The 15,097-nt window shown below is 36.1% G+C and overlaps 1 protein-coding gene across 3 annotated transcripts in view; it reads right to left on the bottom strand.

The window, feature by feature from the left end:
• thsd7ba (thrombospondin, type I, domain containing 7Ba) overlaps positions 1-15,097 on the bottom strand; it is a 204,651-nt gene that overhangs the window by 153,206 nt on the left and 36,348 nt on the right. For 2 of the 3 annotated variants that reach the window (XM_028024089.1, XM_028024091.1), the window contains exons 2-3: positions 7,379-7,713; positions 2,364-2,543 (exon numbers count right to left, since the gene is read on the bottom strand). In XM_028024089.1, coding sequence (XP_027879890.1) covers positions 2,364-2,526 — 163 coding nt within the window. In that variant the 5' untranslated portion in view covers positions 2,527-2,543; positions 7,379-7,713. Of the gene's footprint in view, positions 1-2,363; positions 2,544-7,378; positions 7,714-14,583; positions 14,655-15,097 lie in introns of all 3 variants that reach the window. The other variant, XM_028024090.1, reaches the window with a different exon arrangement.

Raw genomic sequence — 15,097 nt, 5'->3', positions numbered from 1 at the left:
TGAATCTGTATTCGGGAGAAAAATCTTGATAAGAAAGTCACTTTGTTTTTTGCAACAAAAACCTTTTATATTTTATTATTTCAGAAAATAAAGAAAGTGCATAACTCATTTCACTTTTTTAATCAAGATACATTTGAAGTTCAATTAACAATTGCTTACATCATGTAAAATCTAGAACTGGTGCAAAGTCATTTCCTTTTTAAGAAAATCTGAAGCTCAAGTAAACGCTTCGTTCATTAAAAAAACCAAACCTTGTCAATTTGAGCAACTTTTGTGGAATTTTATTCAGTCTAACATTGCATCCTATTGCAACACCACACACCAGCGACCCACATTGCACCATCTGACTGAAGTTTGTTTTAGGATTTAACTTCAAGACATTTCAGTACCATTTGTTCTATTCTCACTGATTCACTGCAGGCAAACAGACATAAGTTGGATACTGACTTTTTCTTTCTCGATTATGAATTGATTTCCTTTTTCCAGTCAAGAAACAACTCATAAGCCATTTTAGCTCTGCAAGGGTGTCAAATCCTAACGCTTAGTGTCCTGGTTACATCCCTTTTGAACATAAGCGCTTTCAAGTGAAATTAATCAATCTCTTTATCACACGGGCAGTGTCATTACCCAACCACAGAGTGAGAAATGAAAGTGCTAATCGCACAGCAAGTGGGGCCTTTGTGTGGAAAGGCCAAGTTTTCCCGCTCTGGCAGCCTTGCAAATGCGTGTTCAATTGAGTTTTTGAGGCGAGGAGAGACTAAATTCAGAACTTGTTCAAAATTCTTTGTGAAGAAAATTGAAACATGGAAGTGTCTTGGAATATGATTCTCAGAAAATATATATTTTTGCATATAAACAAAAACCTATAGCTTCCACACTTGTAATAAAACCAGGGAATCTAAAATGTACATGTACTTTTTGTATTGACACATTTCTTAATAAAAATTTAAACAGGGTAGAATTTCTTCTCAACCCATTTCAGCAGACGAAATTTGTGCGCACAGATGAGTCTGAAGTTTAACTGCTTTATATACATTGTTATTTCTAATCCGCTTGTCACACATGGGAGTGTTGGTGAACAGTCACTCAGAAAAAAGTATTATTATGCTAACCATCGAGGCATACAGACCGGCAGGCTTGATGATGTCAAGCAGACTAAGATTTATGCTCCCTGTGTCGGTAAGAAAAAAGAGTGGGTTTCTCTGAAAATAAAAGTATTTTTTCTGTTTGCTTAGTGCTTGCTTCTTTGTTTTCTAAATATGTTAATGACTCTTACACTTTAGGCAACATACCTAAGCATAGGTGGGTGTGCACGTTCAAATATGCAACTTGACACTTTTTATGAGACATGCTAGACTCAAAGAAAAATGTGTTTTATTGAGTTTTATAAATACTCAGACTACTACTAGTAAAGACTAGTGAGGTATCCTAGTATTTAAAGTATATTTGACTATATCGTAACTTAATCCCACTAGATATAGGACAGCCAATATAAAGTGTCCTGCTAGTATATTGTCATTCCATAACCACAATCTTTTATATATTTTTTTGAGATCTTGTATAGAAGACCAAACTAAAGTAGTGCTTACTTGTGAAATGGGAGGAAAATGATGTATAATTTTCAATTTCTTTCTATCATTAGGACTGAAAGGTTTTGATACCCCTAAATAAAATGTAGAACAACCAGTTACCTTTAAAAAAAACGCTTAGGGGTAAGTAGTTTCCACTTGGTGGATAGCATCATGTGGCCTCATTCTTCAAAAACAAATGTTGGGTTTGTGAAAATTATTGTGAAACTTAGCTTTCTCAAAAAACTGCTTAAATAAGTGGATCTGGTGCAGAAGCAGTGGCCCACTGAATGGAGAAATGATGCAAGGTCTGTGCCTGGTGCAACCCAGGAACTGTTAGAAATCAGGAAATAGGAGCGGGAATCAAGTTCAGGAGGAGTTTAGAGCAGAACTAGGCTATAAAACATGCATAGCAACAACAGAGCAAACATTTAGGGAACAAGTGCTATGGTCAAATGAGATCAAAACCTTTTTTCTGCCTACATGATAAACCCTGTGTTGCAGAAAACTGACACTAAAAAACCAAATAAACCCACGAGAAGCATTATGCTGTTAGGTCACTTTGCTTTTGCAAGGACAGGGAAGCTGGTCGAAAAGTTGACATTTATTTCCAATGAGATACATCCTATTCTATGTTTTATTTGAGAAAATGTGGAAAAACATCATTGTGGAATAAATACAACACATTTCACTTTCTAAATGTTAATACTTTTAATTGACTGAGCCAATTTTCCTTTACAGAAAAAAGTTATCATAAGTGTTAAAGCAGCAATGGCCAATCATAAAATATTTTACCTGCTTTCCATGAAAAATGATGGGCTTTGGAAAGAACAATGTCCAAGTGGGCTGGAATGGAAAAGAGAGACGAGATGAGAAGGAAAAGGCTGAGGAAGTTCCCAGTGTGCCGTGTCCAGGCGCTGACCCCAAAGTCATCTTTCAGAGTCATAGTCCAGCCCATTGCTGCCTCTCTTACTCCTGTGAGGATAAAATGAAATTCATCACTATCTTAATAAGAAATATATCCAGAAACCTGGGCCAGAATAACCAGAGGTGGGAAGGGACTGATCATAAGGGAAAAGACGAGAATGTCACTGAGACTATCTGCTGTATGGAAATAAAACCAAGAACTTTGAGTTCAGAAACATAATATGCAGTGCCACCATTCAAAATGAGGCACACTGTTCCACCCAACGGAAACAGTTTATTTCCAATTTCAGTTTACTACATACAGTATGCATGTAGGGGAATATGCAAGCTTCTTCTGCTAAACGGACAACACAAATCAAGCAGGCATATCATGAACAGCAAGATGGACAGGCCTATAGAAAGATTTAAGTTTACAAAGTAACAAAACATTTGCATGTTTCACTTGCAATTTGTTGTTTCTCCGGCTACTTTTAATTCTCAATTTATTTGGGATTTTACTGGGATACCTGAGATATCCATGTCACTGACTCACTGTCTAAGAACATTTTGTTGCACTGTAGCACATGGTTATTGAAGAATTTGCTATTGTTGATGAGCTTTTCAGCAAGAGCTCTCCCAGCAGTTTTTTCTTCTCACTTTGCTGTTCAGAAGTCCAACATAAAAGCGCTTTATGTGCTCAACAGAAGAAACTCTTTCCTCATAAACATTGACAAAGACATTAACGTTAGTGTTTACAAAGATTAAAGTATCCTTTCATCTAAAGCTTAATGTTTATCATTTATTAATGGTGATATCTGTATATATTAATTCAAAAAAATCATTTTATCTTACTGAGCATAATAATAAAATACATCTTTACAACATGGATGTCCGCTTAAATGGTATTTGTTTTCAATTTTGCAGATCAAATTAAAATAATGAGTTTACTAAGCTTTTTCTTAATGATTAGAAATCATGAAGAGGATCTAATGATGGATTAACTGCCAAAAAATAATTCTGCATTTGATATTTTTGATTTTTTTTTTTACATGGTGTTTCTGTGGCAGTCCAAAGCTTTGAATTACTGTTGCTTGATCTTGTTTGGAGAGATTAAATGTCTGGCTTTGGTGATTTTTCTGTGTTTTCATGGTGCTGAATTTTGTTTAATGAAAAAATATGTAGAGAAAAGGATGGCGTGGTGCCTGGACGTGGGGACCCAGATGCACAGTTATTGATGGACGGTCTAATTTTGTTCGAGCTTTGGCATTTTATTCCAAAGTCATTTTTAAAATAGATTCAGTGTACACACAAATCTCAACATTTGGCAATCCAGCAAACTTATTAGCAGCAATATGAAGCTGCCAGCCTTCACCCTTCCACCAGCTCTGCAGATCTGTATTTTAAAGATTTCATCTATATTACATGTAATTGAAGTAATTTCTATTTCTTCTTACTGCTGCCTTTCTCTCACATTTCTATCACCAGAATGTACTCTTTGTTCGGTTGACTGAACAACCCACCCTGACGCTTGCACACCCATATGCCAATTACACACGTCTAGCTGCTGATTACAACCCTTTCTCTCTTGCGGCACAGTTTGGAAAGCATACCTGACTGATCCTAGATTACATCCTCCCTCCAGTCTGTCTAATTTGACTATTCGCAGGACAAGCAGTTCTCTCTTTAAGGCTAAGAGAGCACATTAGGACTAATTAGGAAACAAGATCTGGAACAGAAACAGCCTATAAAAACATGCATGTCCAGGAAGAATGCCAGACTTTATTTTAAAATGGACATTTAATTTAATCCCAGGGTCAGATTTTTTTTTTTTTTTTTTGGAGAAATTTAGCTGCAAACTTTTTCACATAAAGTTCAGGCACAGATGCATTCAATCAAAGTATCCCACTTACTGCTCCTTGAACAAGTTCCTCAAGCTCAGTCAGACTGTGTCTTAACAGTATTTGCAATTAGTTTGAGGCCTGGTCTTAAACTAATTAAGAGTAATCAGTCTTAAGCTTTTCTAACACATAAAGGTGCTTTGATCTAAACCATTCTATACTATCCTATCATAGCTCTGGTGTATGTTTCGGGTCATTGTCTTGTAGGAATGCAATCATTCTCCCCAGTCTCAAATCTTTCGCATTTTCTATTGAGTTTTTCTCCAGGACAGCCTTTTTCAGCTCCATCCATCTTCCCATCAACTCTAACCAGCTTCCCTGTCCCTGCTGAAGAAAAGCATCCCCATAAAATAATGCAGTTACCATGTTTCACGGTAGAAATGGTGTGTCAATGGGGATGTTCAGTATTAGTTTTCTGCCGCATATAACATTGTGCATACAGAATAGAATGCTTCATTTTTCTCTGATTTGAACAGAGAACCTCCTTTCGGATGTTTGCAGTGTCCCTAACTGGCTTTATTGTAAACTGCTTATGGGACTTATCAGAAGATTATTTTAACAATAGCTTTCTTTTAGCCTTTTTTTGATCAATTTTACATCCTTGTAATGCATGACTAACAGTTCTCGTATCAACAGATTCTTCGGCATGCACTGTGAATCTCCTTGGTTTCTCCAGAGTTGCAACGAATCACTTGGCTGTTCCTCAATTTAATGCTTTCTTGCTTGCTCAGAGTTTTACTTTGGGGGTATTAGATTGAAGGAGGGTGAGTGCAATTACGCACTACACTTCATTTGTCAAAGAAATTGAAAGCTTGTTTTTTTTTTGTTTTGTTTTCTATTTCTAAACTGCAGACCACTTTCTATCTTATTCTATACTAAAATCCTTCCTAAAAGAGTTTTACGGGTCATGTTGTAGGCTGGTTAATGAACAACCCAAATGCAGAGAGCCAGAGGCAGGTTGTAGGTAAAGAATTACTTAATGAAAAAATTATGAAAAAAATTACAAAAACCACAGGAATCACATGAAGCCAGAGACAAAATAAAAACAGGAATCCAGGAGAAAAAATGACAGCAAGGAATTGATGGGAGGAACCAGCAAGGAGTGATTGAGAAAGAGGTACTTTAGTACTGGGAGGTAAAATGCTGAAACAATGGACCTGGACTGACTGGTTAACTGATTGTAGGTGTGAGTGGAAAGAGCAGAAGGCAGACTGAGGAGTGGGAGAGAGAGAGACAAAGTGACACAGGTGGTAAGGAAGAGTACACCAGGGATCTTACAGTAAAGCAAATTAAAAATAATAAACTCGGGTAACTAAGAATAACTATACACAATAAATTAGCATAATAAACTAGAATCACTGAGAAAAGACTGAACTAAAAAAAAACAGCAACAAGACTGGTCTAACCAAAATAAAAAACTAACAAATAATAATTAAACTAGAATCAAATCAAACTACAAAACGACCTAAGATCCTAACATTAATTGTGTGATAAAATGCTAAAAAAACAAACAAAAAAAAAAAGGTAAAAGAGAAGGTTCCAGGGATACAGATAATGTCCAAGGCACTATAAAGAGAAACACCGGCTAAAGTGGATTAAATTTCTTTTTTGGAAAAGACCAGCGCTTAAAGCAGCTAAATATCTAGGTCAAAGGCACCATGCCAGGCTCTCATTGGATGGAAAAAACCTGGAGATCAGCAGCATGGCCAGGATGATGCTGCGTATCGCGTTGGAAGCTACATGATCTGATGGAATGCAATCTGTCGCCCTGTCTCCTGTGGTCCTGGTTTGGTGCCCACTCACTGGACTCAGTCAGCGAAAATCCTGCAGTTATCATAAGGAAACAGATGCGCAGAACTCCGCAACCCTCCGTTTCACAGGTGGTCATAACAATTAAGACTTGATGAGATGTTTCCAAATAAAAGAAAAAAGCTCATTTGGTTTGCCAAGGCTCTAAAGAATCAACATGTGATCCTCCAGGCTCTCTTTAAATAAGCCAAACACTCTGCTGAATTCAAGCGGAAACAAACACATTTGACTACAGCCCGAGATGCAACCTTCATCACTGGATTTCCACAAAATTATTTAGCCAACCAGGTCTTTCTGTCTTTACATTCTGTGTTGATATTCACGCTTCTGTTCCTATCTTGTCTTTCTGGTCTGCATTCAATACGGTCTGGTTGACAAGGCTGTAAGTATTTTTTCCACATTGTTGTGCATGTAATTGCTTTTGATTGCTAGCAATAAAAACACGGCAACCCATCCCACTCCATCCCTCATCTCTCCTTCACAGATGCATGAATGACCATGAAGCAGAGAAACAACTATGATGCAAACTGCGATGTCTTTTTGTTTTCTTTTGGACTTTGGTGAGCTTTAGGTTTTGTTTTGAATTCAATGATTTTGAAGTTTTTGTGTTCCTTTTATTATTTTGCAGTTATATCTCTCTGCTTTTATTGTTCTTTCTGTCTCAGCAGCATGATGTTTGAAACCCAAGATATTCAAGGTTAAAGGAGAATTGGATAAAGTACAAATATCATCTACTGTTAAATCAAAGTTTGAACTGATTGCTGGGTCATCTAGTTTCTTTTGTAAACCCTGCTATATACAAATATTGTCTATCTCTACTTTATCCATAAGCTACTATATTTACAATGTAGACTAAGAAAAAGCTAAAAAAAATAATAATAATAATAAAATAAAAAAGATTTAATGGGTTTCTAGATGATTGTGAACTTAAATTTAGTAGGAGGATAAAAAAGCTACTGTTTACTTATTAGGGGCTTTTTTTTCCCTCTTGACTTTCATTTAAAAAAAGGATGAGATCAGGATATCGATGGGATCAGAAAAACACAAATCTTTTCTAACCTTTTAAAACACTGTAAGTCCAAATGAAAATGTTTAATGCATCAAATTTTTGATTTTCACTATGCATAATGCCTCTTGTCCAGTGGTGGAGATAGGCACAGTCCTATTTTGGAATAATGCATGATATATGAAACCCACCTGTGCAAGGTGACCTCCAGTCATCCCTTTGGGTGATATTGTTAGTAGAGTTGCAGATGACTCTGAATAGTCCTTCCCGAGAAGATGTTAGCCGAGCAGAGAGGAGGCGTCTGAAGATGTTAAGTCTGGCAGGGATGGTAAATCGCCTGTGCCAGGCCTTCTGCTTGCAGCATCATGAAATAGCTTAATCTGCTACAAATGAATGTGTGGTAGGCTGGGACTATGTCACACCTCCTGCAGCAGCGAGCACCTTCGAGGTGCTAACTCTGTCAAGCGCCCACTCACTCAAGTACCGTTTGGGGATGGTCCAACAAGCATGGGCAGCTGTAAAGAGTCTGAGGAGAACAAAAACAGAGAAAAATAAAACAGATATAAACATCTGACCAGAGACTAGCAAATGGTTGATATAAACTTGTTTCAGGATAGCTGCAAAGCTACAAATGTCGAAAAAAAGAATGAAAAGTGGATTGTAGATGATCATGACCCCTGAGTTCAGTGTCTTTTTTTTTTTATTTTGTACACCATCAGCAGAAACTGGAATAAAACTAAGACTATTTGCAATTCACTCATCCAATATAACGCTTCAGTCTAGTGCAATGAACACAGAGTTTGCGCATGAAAATAAGTATTAATATTATGTTTTCAGGTTTCAGATTTACTGCAGCACTACAGGAGACAAATCATGCCCCTTGAGCATCATTTTAATGAAGCTCTGGGTGTTGGTTATGAATCTTTTCTGAAACAGCATAAGGAAGAGTCTCTTATTTATTTCTTAAAACACATTCTGATATCAAAGACAAGAGTTGAAGCTTTGGGGGTTTTGCTCTTTGCTATTCAGTGATTAACTGTCAGTCCTGTAGCCAAGGCTGTTCATCGAGCTCACCCACAAGAAACTGATTCTATTAACATTCTTTGCCTTTAGGTCCCATCCACTCCCTAGTACTTTGAGAAGCTCTGCAGTCTGCTCTCTAACTGACCTGACTGTTCATGGCCCTCAGGTCCCCAGATCCCATTGACCCAGAACTTATTACTTAAAGCTTTTAAGGGCATTTTCTTTGCCATTCTATTGTTGTTCAAATTAGCTTGTTTCTGCAGCTGCACTTCACAGCTTACAGATGGCTAACAAACAGGATGAATGCAAGCTACTATTGAGGATGGAGCAATCAGATGAAAACAAACCAATTTCAGCTGTGGACAAATAGTTAATTTAATGTAAATCTGTGTATTACCATGAAACTCTATCGGTCTCTTGCTAATAATACATTTGTAAAAATTGAAGCAAAGACAAAAATCTAGTTTCTGTTTGCTACTTTGTATGTGCAGTCTTTGCACATACAAATACTGCAGTCATTTACTTATACTGAAAGAGTGATGATTTATACTTTAAGTTATATGGCACTATCACAGCTTTGCTTCAAAAGTAATTGTGGGTATTAATGTTATGATATATATCACAAAATATTTCTAATCTATCCGTTTGCTATTAAAATAAATAAAATAAGTCTAAGCTAATATCAGTATAAAGCATACCAAAATGTATTTGATTACTGATGCTAGATTTAAAGGGCTTTTTAATTGTTTTGTTTTGAATAATGACTGCATCTGACCATGTGTTGTTTTGAGTCTAAAAAAAAATTTAGAAATGCATAACCTTACACTTGTTAAATAACGTTCCCATTTTTTCAAGCCTTACCACTCCATCTTAACAGTCTGTATTCAGAGTTAGCAGCTCTGCAGCTGAGAAGAATGTAAATATAAGCATCAAAAGATAATTATGACACTTTGTTTTAATTGTAAATCGTGTAATTATAAATGCAGCTGAAGATGTAAGAATTATAGCAGTACTGCACATTGTGTCGGTTTGGTTTATTTTAGCATGCATATCTTGAGCAAAAACAGACGTTTAAGCAAAAGCATTCTCAGTGGGAACATACCCATTCCAGCGGACACCAGATTCAGACTGGAACTCAAAAAAGCATCGTTGGAACATTTCTACTATAATTATATGAATGGCTTCTGTTTAACTGCTGTGGCTTCATCTTGTAGTCTGAAGTCTGAGAGTTAAAAGCTGGCTTTATTTAATAACAGAGCTTTTGCTTTGCAGTATCTTTGTTGTTTTCTGTTTCATCACACCGTGTGCATGTTTTCAATGTCGCCCGTCATTTTCTGAAGGTATCTTTCACTTCACGTGTGATGCTGTTGCAAATTATTAATTCTGTTTTAGTTTCAATTTCCAACTTAGTAAACAAGAAGCTGACAAAATATTCCCACTGCAAAGGTTAGATCTTTAGTTTTGAATATGACAAGCTGTAAAGACAGACTGAAAAGTGAAGCTGATATATTCCTGTAACCTGCACCACGCTGGGAAATGAAGACCTACATATGCTGCTGAATTAAGAACACAATAGTAACACAGAATTCAAAAAGCATCATTGCAATCTTCATTGCACTGATATCAAGCAGGGTTTGCCCCAGAGTATTATAAGCCTGGTGGGTGACCAGGCTTTACTTGTGCTCCCACCAGACTAAGTAATGCTTATTTATTTAAGTCTTTTTAAAATGTTTGCATTTTTTAAGACTATATAGTTGGTGTTCAGGTATTAATCTTCAAATCTTTTAAAAACACATAATTATCAAGTGATATTTTTAAATTTCCTGTCAACTTTAAAAAAAAATTTAACTCAAAAACACGACGGGCCGCTGGATGACTGTCTGCCCTAGCACCGGGCTTAGCAAGTTTTCTGGGGGAAACCTTATATAAAGATTGCCATATTCCTGAATTTTCAGTTTTGATATGGAAGAAAATAATTTTATGTTTTACAGTAGTTAAGGAGTATTATACATACAGTATGTAAAAGATGATATTTGAAATTCTGAATTCTTCATTAAACTTATCTCTTTTTTTATTTTTACAAGACCACACATAAGACTTAGTTGCAATGCTTTATCAAAAAAACACATATAGTTACTGCAGGCCCTTTTTGGAGTTCTTTCTGAGAGCAAAAATAATTTTTCTAGGCTGTTGAGATGTTGCACGTGGCACTATCTGAAAAGGGTAGGTCTCTCCGCCCTACCAGTCTCAAAAAGTCCGCCTTCCGAAGGCAGCTGCTCCTGGAACTGAGGTTATCAACTCAATCAGCTGCATGTTTATCACTTTTTTTAAACATACTATGCTTCTTTCATCCTGTCTCCCTGTGCTGCAGGTGCAGGGGTATTGCTATTAAAGAAGCAGACAGAAGAGCAGGACTGATGCCAGGAGAAGAATTTTTAAAATGTTCCACACCTGCAGGCTCACCAACCACAAATATCAATTAAATGAAATGAAACACAAAATCAGGCTGAATAAGGTTAAATGGCTCATATTTTAAAGGTGCCATCTTTTATTTCCTACATAAATACCCAGCAATGATACAGCAGAGTGTCATTACAAGCAGGGTGTGCACCCTGAAAGATAAATGCAAATTTATCAAATAAGTTTCTGTTTATTATTAAAAAAAATGGAAGAATGATTTCTGGGTTGCAAACATTACATTACAGGGAAGCTTCTTTTTCCTTTTTCTATTTTGAAAAGTCAACTGTTTCTTTTATGGTTTTAAATAAGAGTACCAAACTTGGACATGTGTCAAATGTAAAAGACTGCCTTCAACATCCAGACCTCATAATATTCACAGAGACTACAACTAGATAATACAAGACTGTCTCATCTCTCCAAAGAAAATGGTATTGCATTTTGAAACTGCTGTCTCACAAGATGTCCTCTGCTAAGTACATATGCCTTAGGCAAAGAATAACTATGAACAATAATATACATATGCTACTATATCTACCATACAATTATGTTTTCCTCTGGGCTGCTTAGTTTAATATCAAATGACTCACACTTAAAATAAGTAATTTCAGACTCTAAAGAACCATCCTGCGCTTTAGGAGAGATACGTTGGATAAGATATTTGTTAGCTTGAAACCATTAAAGAACCGAGATTCCCATAATAAAAAATCAAATGTTATAACTGCCATAATAGAAACACAAAAAGCAGCGAAAGATAAAAAAAAAAAAAAGGTCTTTGCTTCTAGGTACTTTCCATACTTATAGTGAGAAAGAGATGGATAAATAAAGGGTGCCAGCTTTAGTTCCGCTTCAGAAGAGTGAGAAATGGAAACCTGGACTAGAAGTAAGGAGAGGGAAACTGCAGAAAGCACTACAGCGGTAAGGACTGATCCCAGCTGCAGCATAAACTCGCGAGTTCCAGGAGGGTCAGAAACTCATAATGTTGAAGCAGCAAGAGTACTTCAGTTCTTAATTATACCACAATTTCAGTATTTAAATCAGAATGCCCTACTTTCTGCCTTATGTTTTAAACAAATCACTATTGAAATATTACAGATAATTTTTATAGCTCCCTTAGGATTTAGGTACTGTATTTTCTTCATATCATCACCAGATGTTGTCAATAACATCTGCACTTAGTTTAGGCTTAGATACTTTTCTTGGTAATTTCCATTGTAAACAAGTGCAGTATACAATACATCTATGTTATTTTACTTCCCAAACAGTTTGGAGGCAATTGTAGGCTGGTATTGAAATACATCGCTCACTTTTTTCACAAAATACGAGCCCAGTTTGCATCAGAAATGCTTATTTTACATAGTAGCTATACTATGTAAAATAAGCATATTTTACATTGGTTGAGCTAAAAATTAAAGATGACCTGCATGATAAGATTAATTTAAACTACAGTTTTCAAGCTACTATCAGTATGTCTGCTAACCTGCCAACCACAGACTGGCAACCTGTGCAAATAATCTGACTGATTAACCAGCTAATATCAGCTTGTCATAACTGCCTTACACTATAAGACAAGAACAAAAATTGCAAGCATTAATCAACATGTTTACTAAATGTACTGAGAATCAATAAAACAATTCATCTAATAATCAATATGTTATGTCAGCAGCATCAAGTAATGAATACTTTTCTGTTTTAAATTAAATAAGGAAGCTCTTGAGATGGATTTTGTATAACTTTGTGTCATTTTTGCTCACTGTTATATCACATGAATGTCCTGGCCCATGTCCTCTGAAGATGAACGGTGAAACTGATCACATTAGTCACATCAAATATAGTAGCACAAAGAAAATATTTATGCCATGATGCCTTAATACATGTTTTAATAAGTCTTACAAATTCTTGTTCAGTCTTGGTTAGTGTTTCACTTGAGGTAGAGACAAATAAATCAAGCAAAGCTGTATTAAAATTCTATCCCTTCTGCTACACGGCATTCGGATGAGAAAAAGAAAGGAATAATTGCCCAGAGTGACTGATCGCAGCTCAGCTTCATATCTTAAAAAAAATAAAATACTGAAGAAGCCCAGAGAGTCAGAAGCAGCCATGCATTTTAAAGATATGTGGATGTACTTCAATGTTAACAGACATGGATGTTTAAAAGAGAAAAACACCTTGGTGCACCAAGGCTGCTTCAGGCATGTGAAAAGGTGTTAAATTACACAGCTAGACAGTCATACACCATTTACTCTTGTACACACTTTCCCCACTCAATGTAGGCACATGATTCAATGGCCCTTGGGGAAATCTGACGCTAATTGATGCAATGCCTAAAACAAAGTCAGAGAGCACTGTCTCGTTAGTGCCATAATTCTCTCTGAATATTTTTTCCCACCATAAATTTTTCATCAAAGATATGTGGGAAAAAATATGGGATGTTAAAGCAGTGTGGAACAATTGGAGCACTAAAGCGCCACAATAAAAAATATTTATCTGTTTTGAGGAATACACTCCCTCGCAGAAGAATAAATCCCCCTTGAACTTTTTTTGTTTTAACAAACTTGTATACATTGATTTGGTGTTTTGTGATTGTATTCAGAACATCTTGAAAGGTTTTCATTTGGTTCATATTTTTCTCAATTCTTTGGGACGCTGTTCATTCTAACATTACTTTAAACTTCTCCACAGCTTTATCTCTTATATATCATGTGTGATCTTTGATATTCATGATGCCTTTTGTTCAATAATGTTCTGAAGAAACCCAGAGAGTCAGAAGCAAACCTAAAAAATTCTTCATATAACAGTGGCATTCTATAAAGGCAAACATATCACTTTAATACCAGCGCTTTTTTATTTCTGCCTCCTTAATAAAGATTTTACTTTTCTAAAAAATGTGCTATATCAAGTAAATATATTGTTAAACATATTTTAACCATTCATTGCAAAAATGCAACATGCTGAGATAAATCATTGTACTTAATTATGAAAAATATCTATTTTTGGGCAATTATTTATTTTGTTTAGATCCAAAAGGCAAAAGCATACATCAGGGAACTCTACTCATTAGTTTACTTTTAAAGGATATTGATTACATCTAATATTATGTAGAGGTACAAGAATATAAATGCAAGCCATGGTATTGAGATATTTGATAGCAAAAAAACAACATTTCCTTCTACTTTACAATTATGTTCTACTTTATGTTGGTTTATGACAAAAAATATATTTAAAATCTGTTTTTGCAGTATCAAATAAATGTTTTATCATTATATTTTAAATAAGACATAAAACTGAAAATCTATTTAGCTTCCACCTTCATGATACCAGACATACTAGATAGACAGGATATAAGGAATGGCAAAGGTAACAGTGCTACAAAATTAGTGAACAAAGTAGAAGAGAATGTAGAAAATGACAACTTGAGAGAGAATCAAGTCCAGTCCCATTTAATCAGATCTGTGTTGTGCAGCTGTTTCACAAGGCTTCACTGCTCCAACCTCCCCTCTCATTAAAAAAAAAAACTTATAATTACCACAGTACAAGCTGTAATCCTGGTGACTCTATCTCCATTTTTCTAACTGATAGGCTCTTCTCCTATCAGCTAGAGTATTCGGGTAACCATATTTAAGTCCCAAGTGCCTTAGATCCAGAAGGGATTGTTGCCCAGAAAGGGAGCCACCACTGTGAGCAAAGAGGAGCAGCATGACAGCTTCAGGATTAATTTTTGAGGAGGCCTGCTTGCTGAGGCTGGCAGATAACATGGGTCAGTAGTCTCAGAGACACCTGGACCCTGAAGCAACGGGTGTCCCTCTGGAAAATATCTGTTAATGCACCGTGGGTGGTGGTGGTGATGTGTATTCACGTATAGGGGTGTGTTTGTGTGTGTGTGTGTGTGTGTGTGTGTGTGTGTGTACTCGCATACGTGTGTGGGTGGGCTGGAGGAGGAGCTGATACTTGCTTAGCCCGAAGAGGCTATCCAGAGATGACTGAATCCTGAAAAAAGTCAATATGCAGAGGGAAAAAATTGTGAGCAAGAAGGGAATGAATGGTGAAATTAAAACCCTGATGCAAGTGATAAGTAGTTGTGATGTGCAGTCTCTTTATTTATTCAAAAGCAAGAAACTCTGTTGTTTTCAACCCAGGTTCCACCATGTCGGAGCAAGACAATGTTACATGCACATAGGGGAAATGAATCCCTGACTTAATATTTTATTTAAAGAGTGTGCTGTAACTTAGTTTTTTTATGACATTTATATTGTTACGTCAAGCCTCCTATAATTTTACATTTAGAAATACCTTAGCTGAACTGTATGTCAAGTGGTCAATTTGTACTTGTACAGTTTGCACTTGTTGAGTGCAAACTGTACTTATTGCACTTGTTGAGTTGTCCTCAACATGCACTTTCACATGATGAAATATAGAGATTTTCTTTTGCA

The sequence above is a fragment of the Xiphophorus couchianus genome, chromosome 7 (genome assembly GCF_001444195.1).
Source record: "Xiphophorus couchianus chromosome 7, X_couchianus-1.0, whole genome shotgun sequence".
NCBI lineage: Eukaryota > Metazoa > Chordata > Actinopteri > Cyprinodontiformes > Poeciliidae > Xiphophorus > Xiphophorus couchianus.
This window is presented reverse-complemented; position numbering and strand designations above follow the sequence as displayed.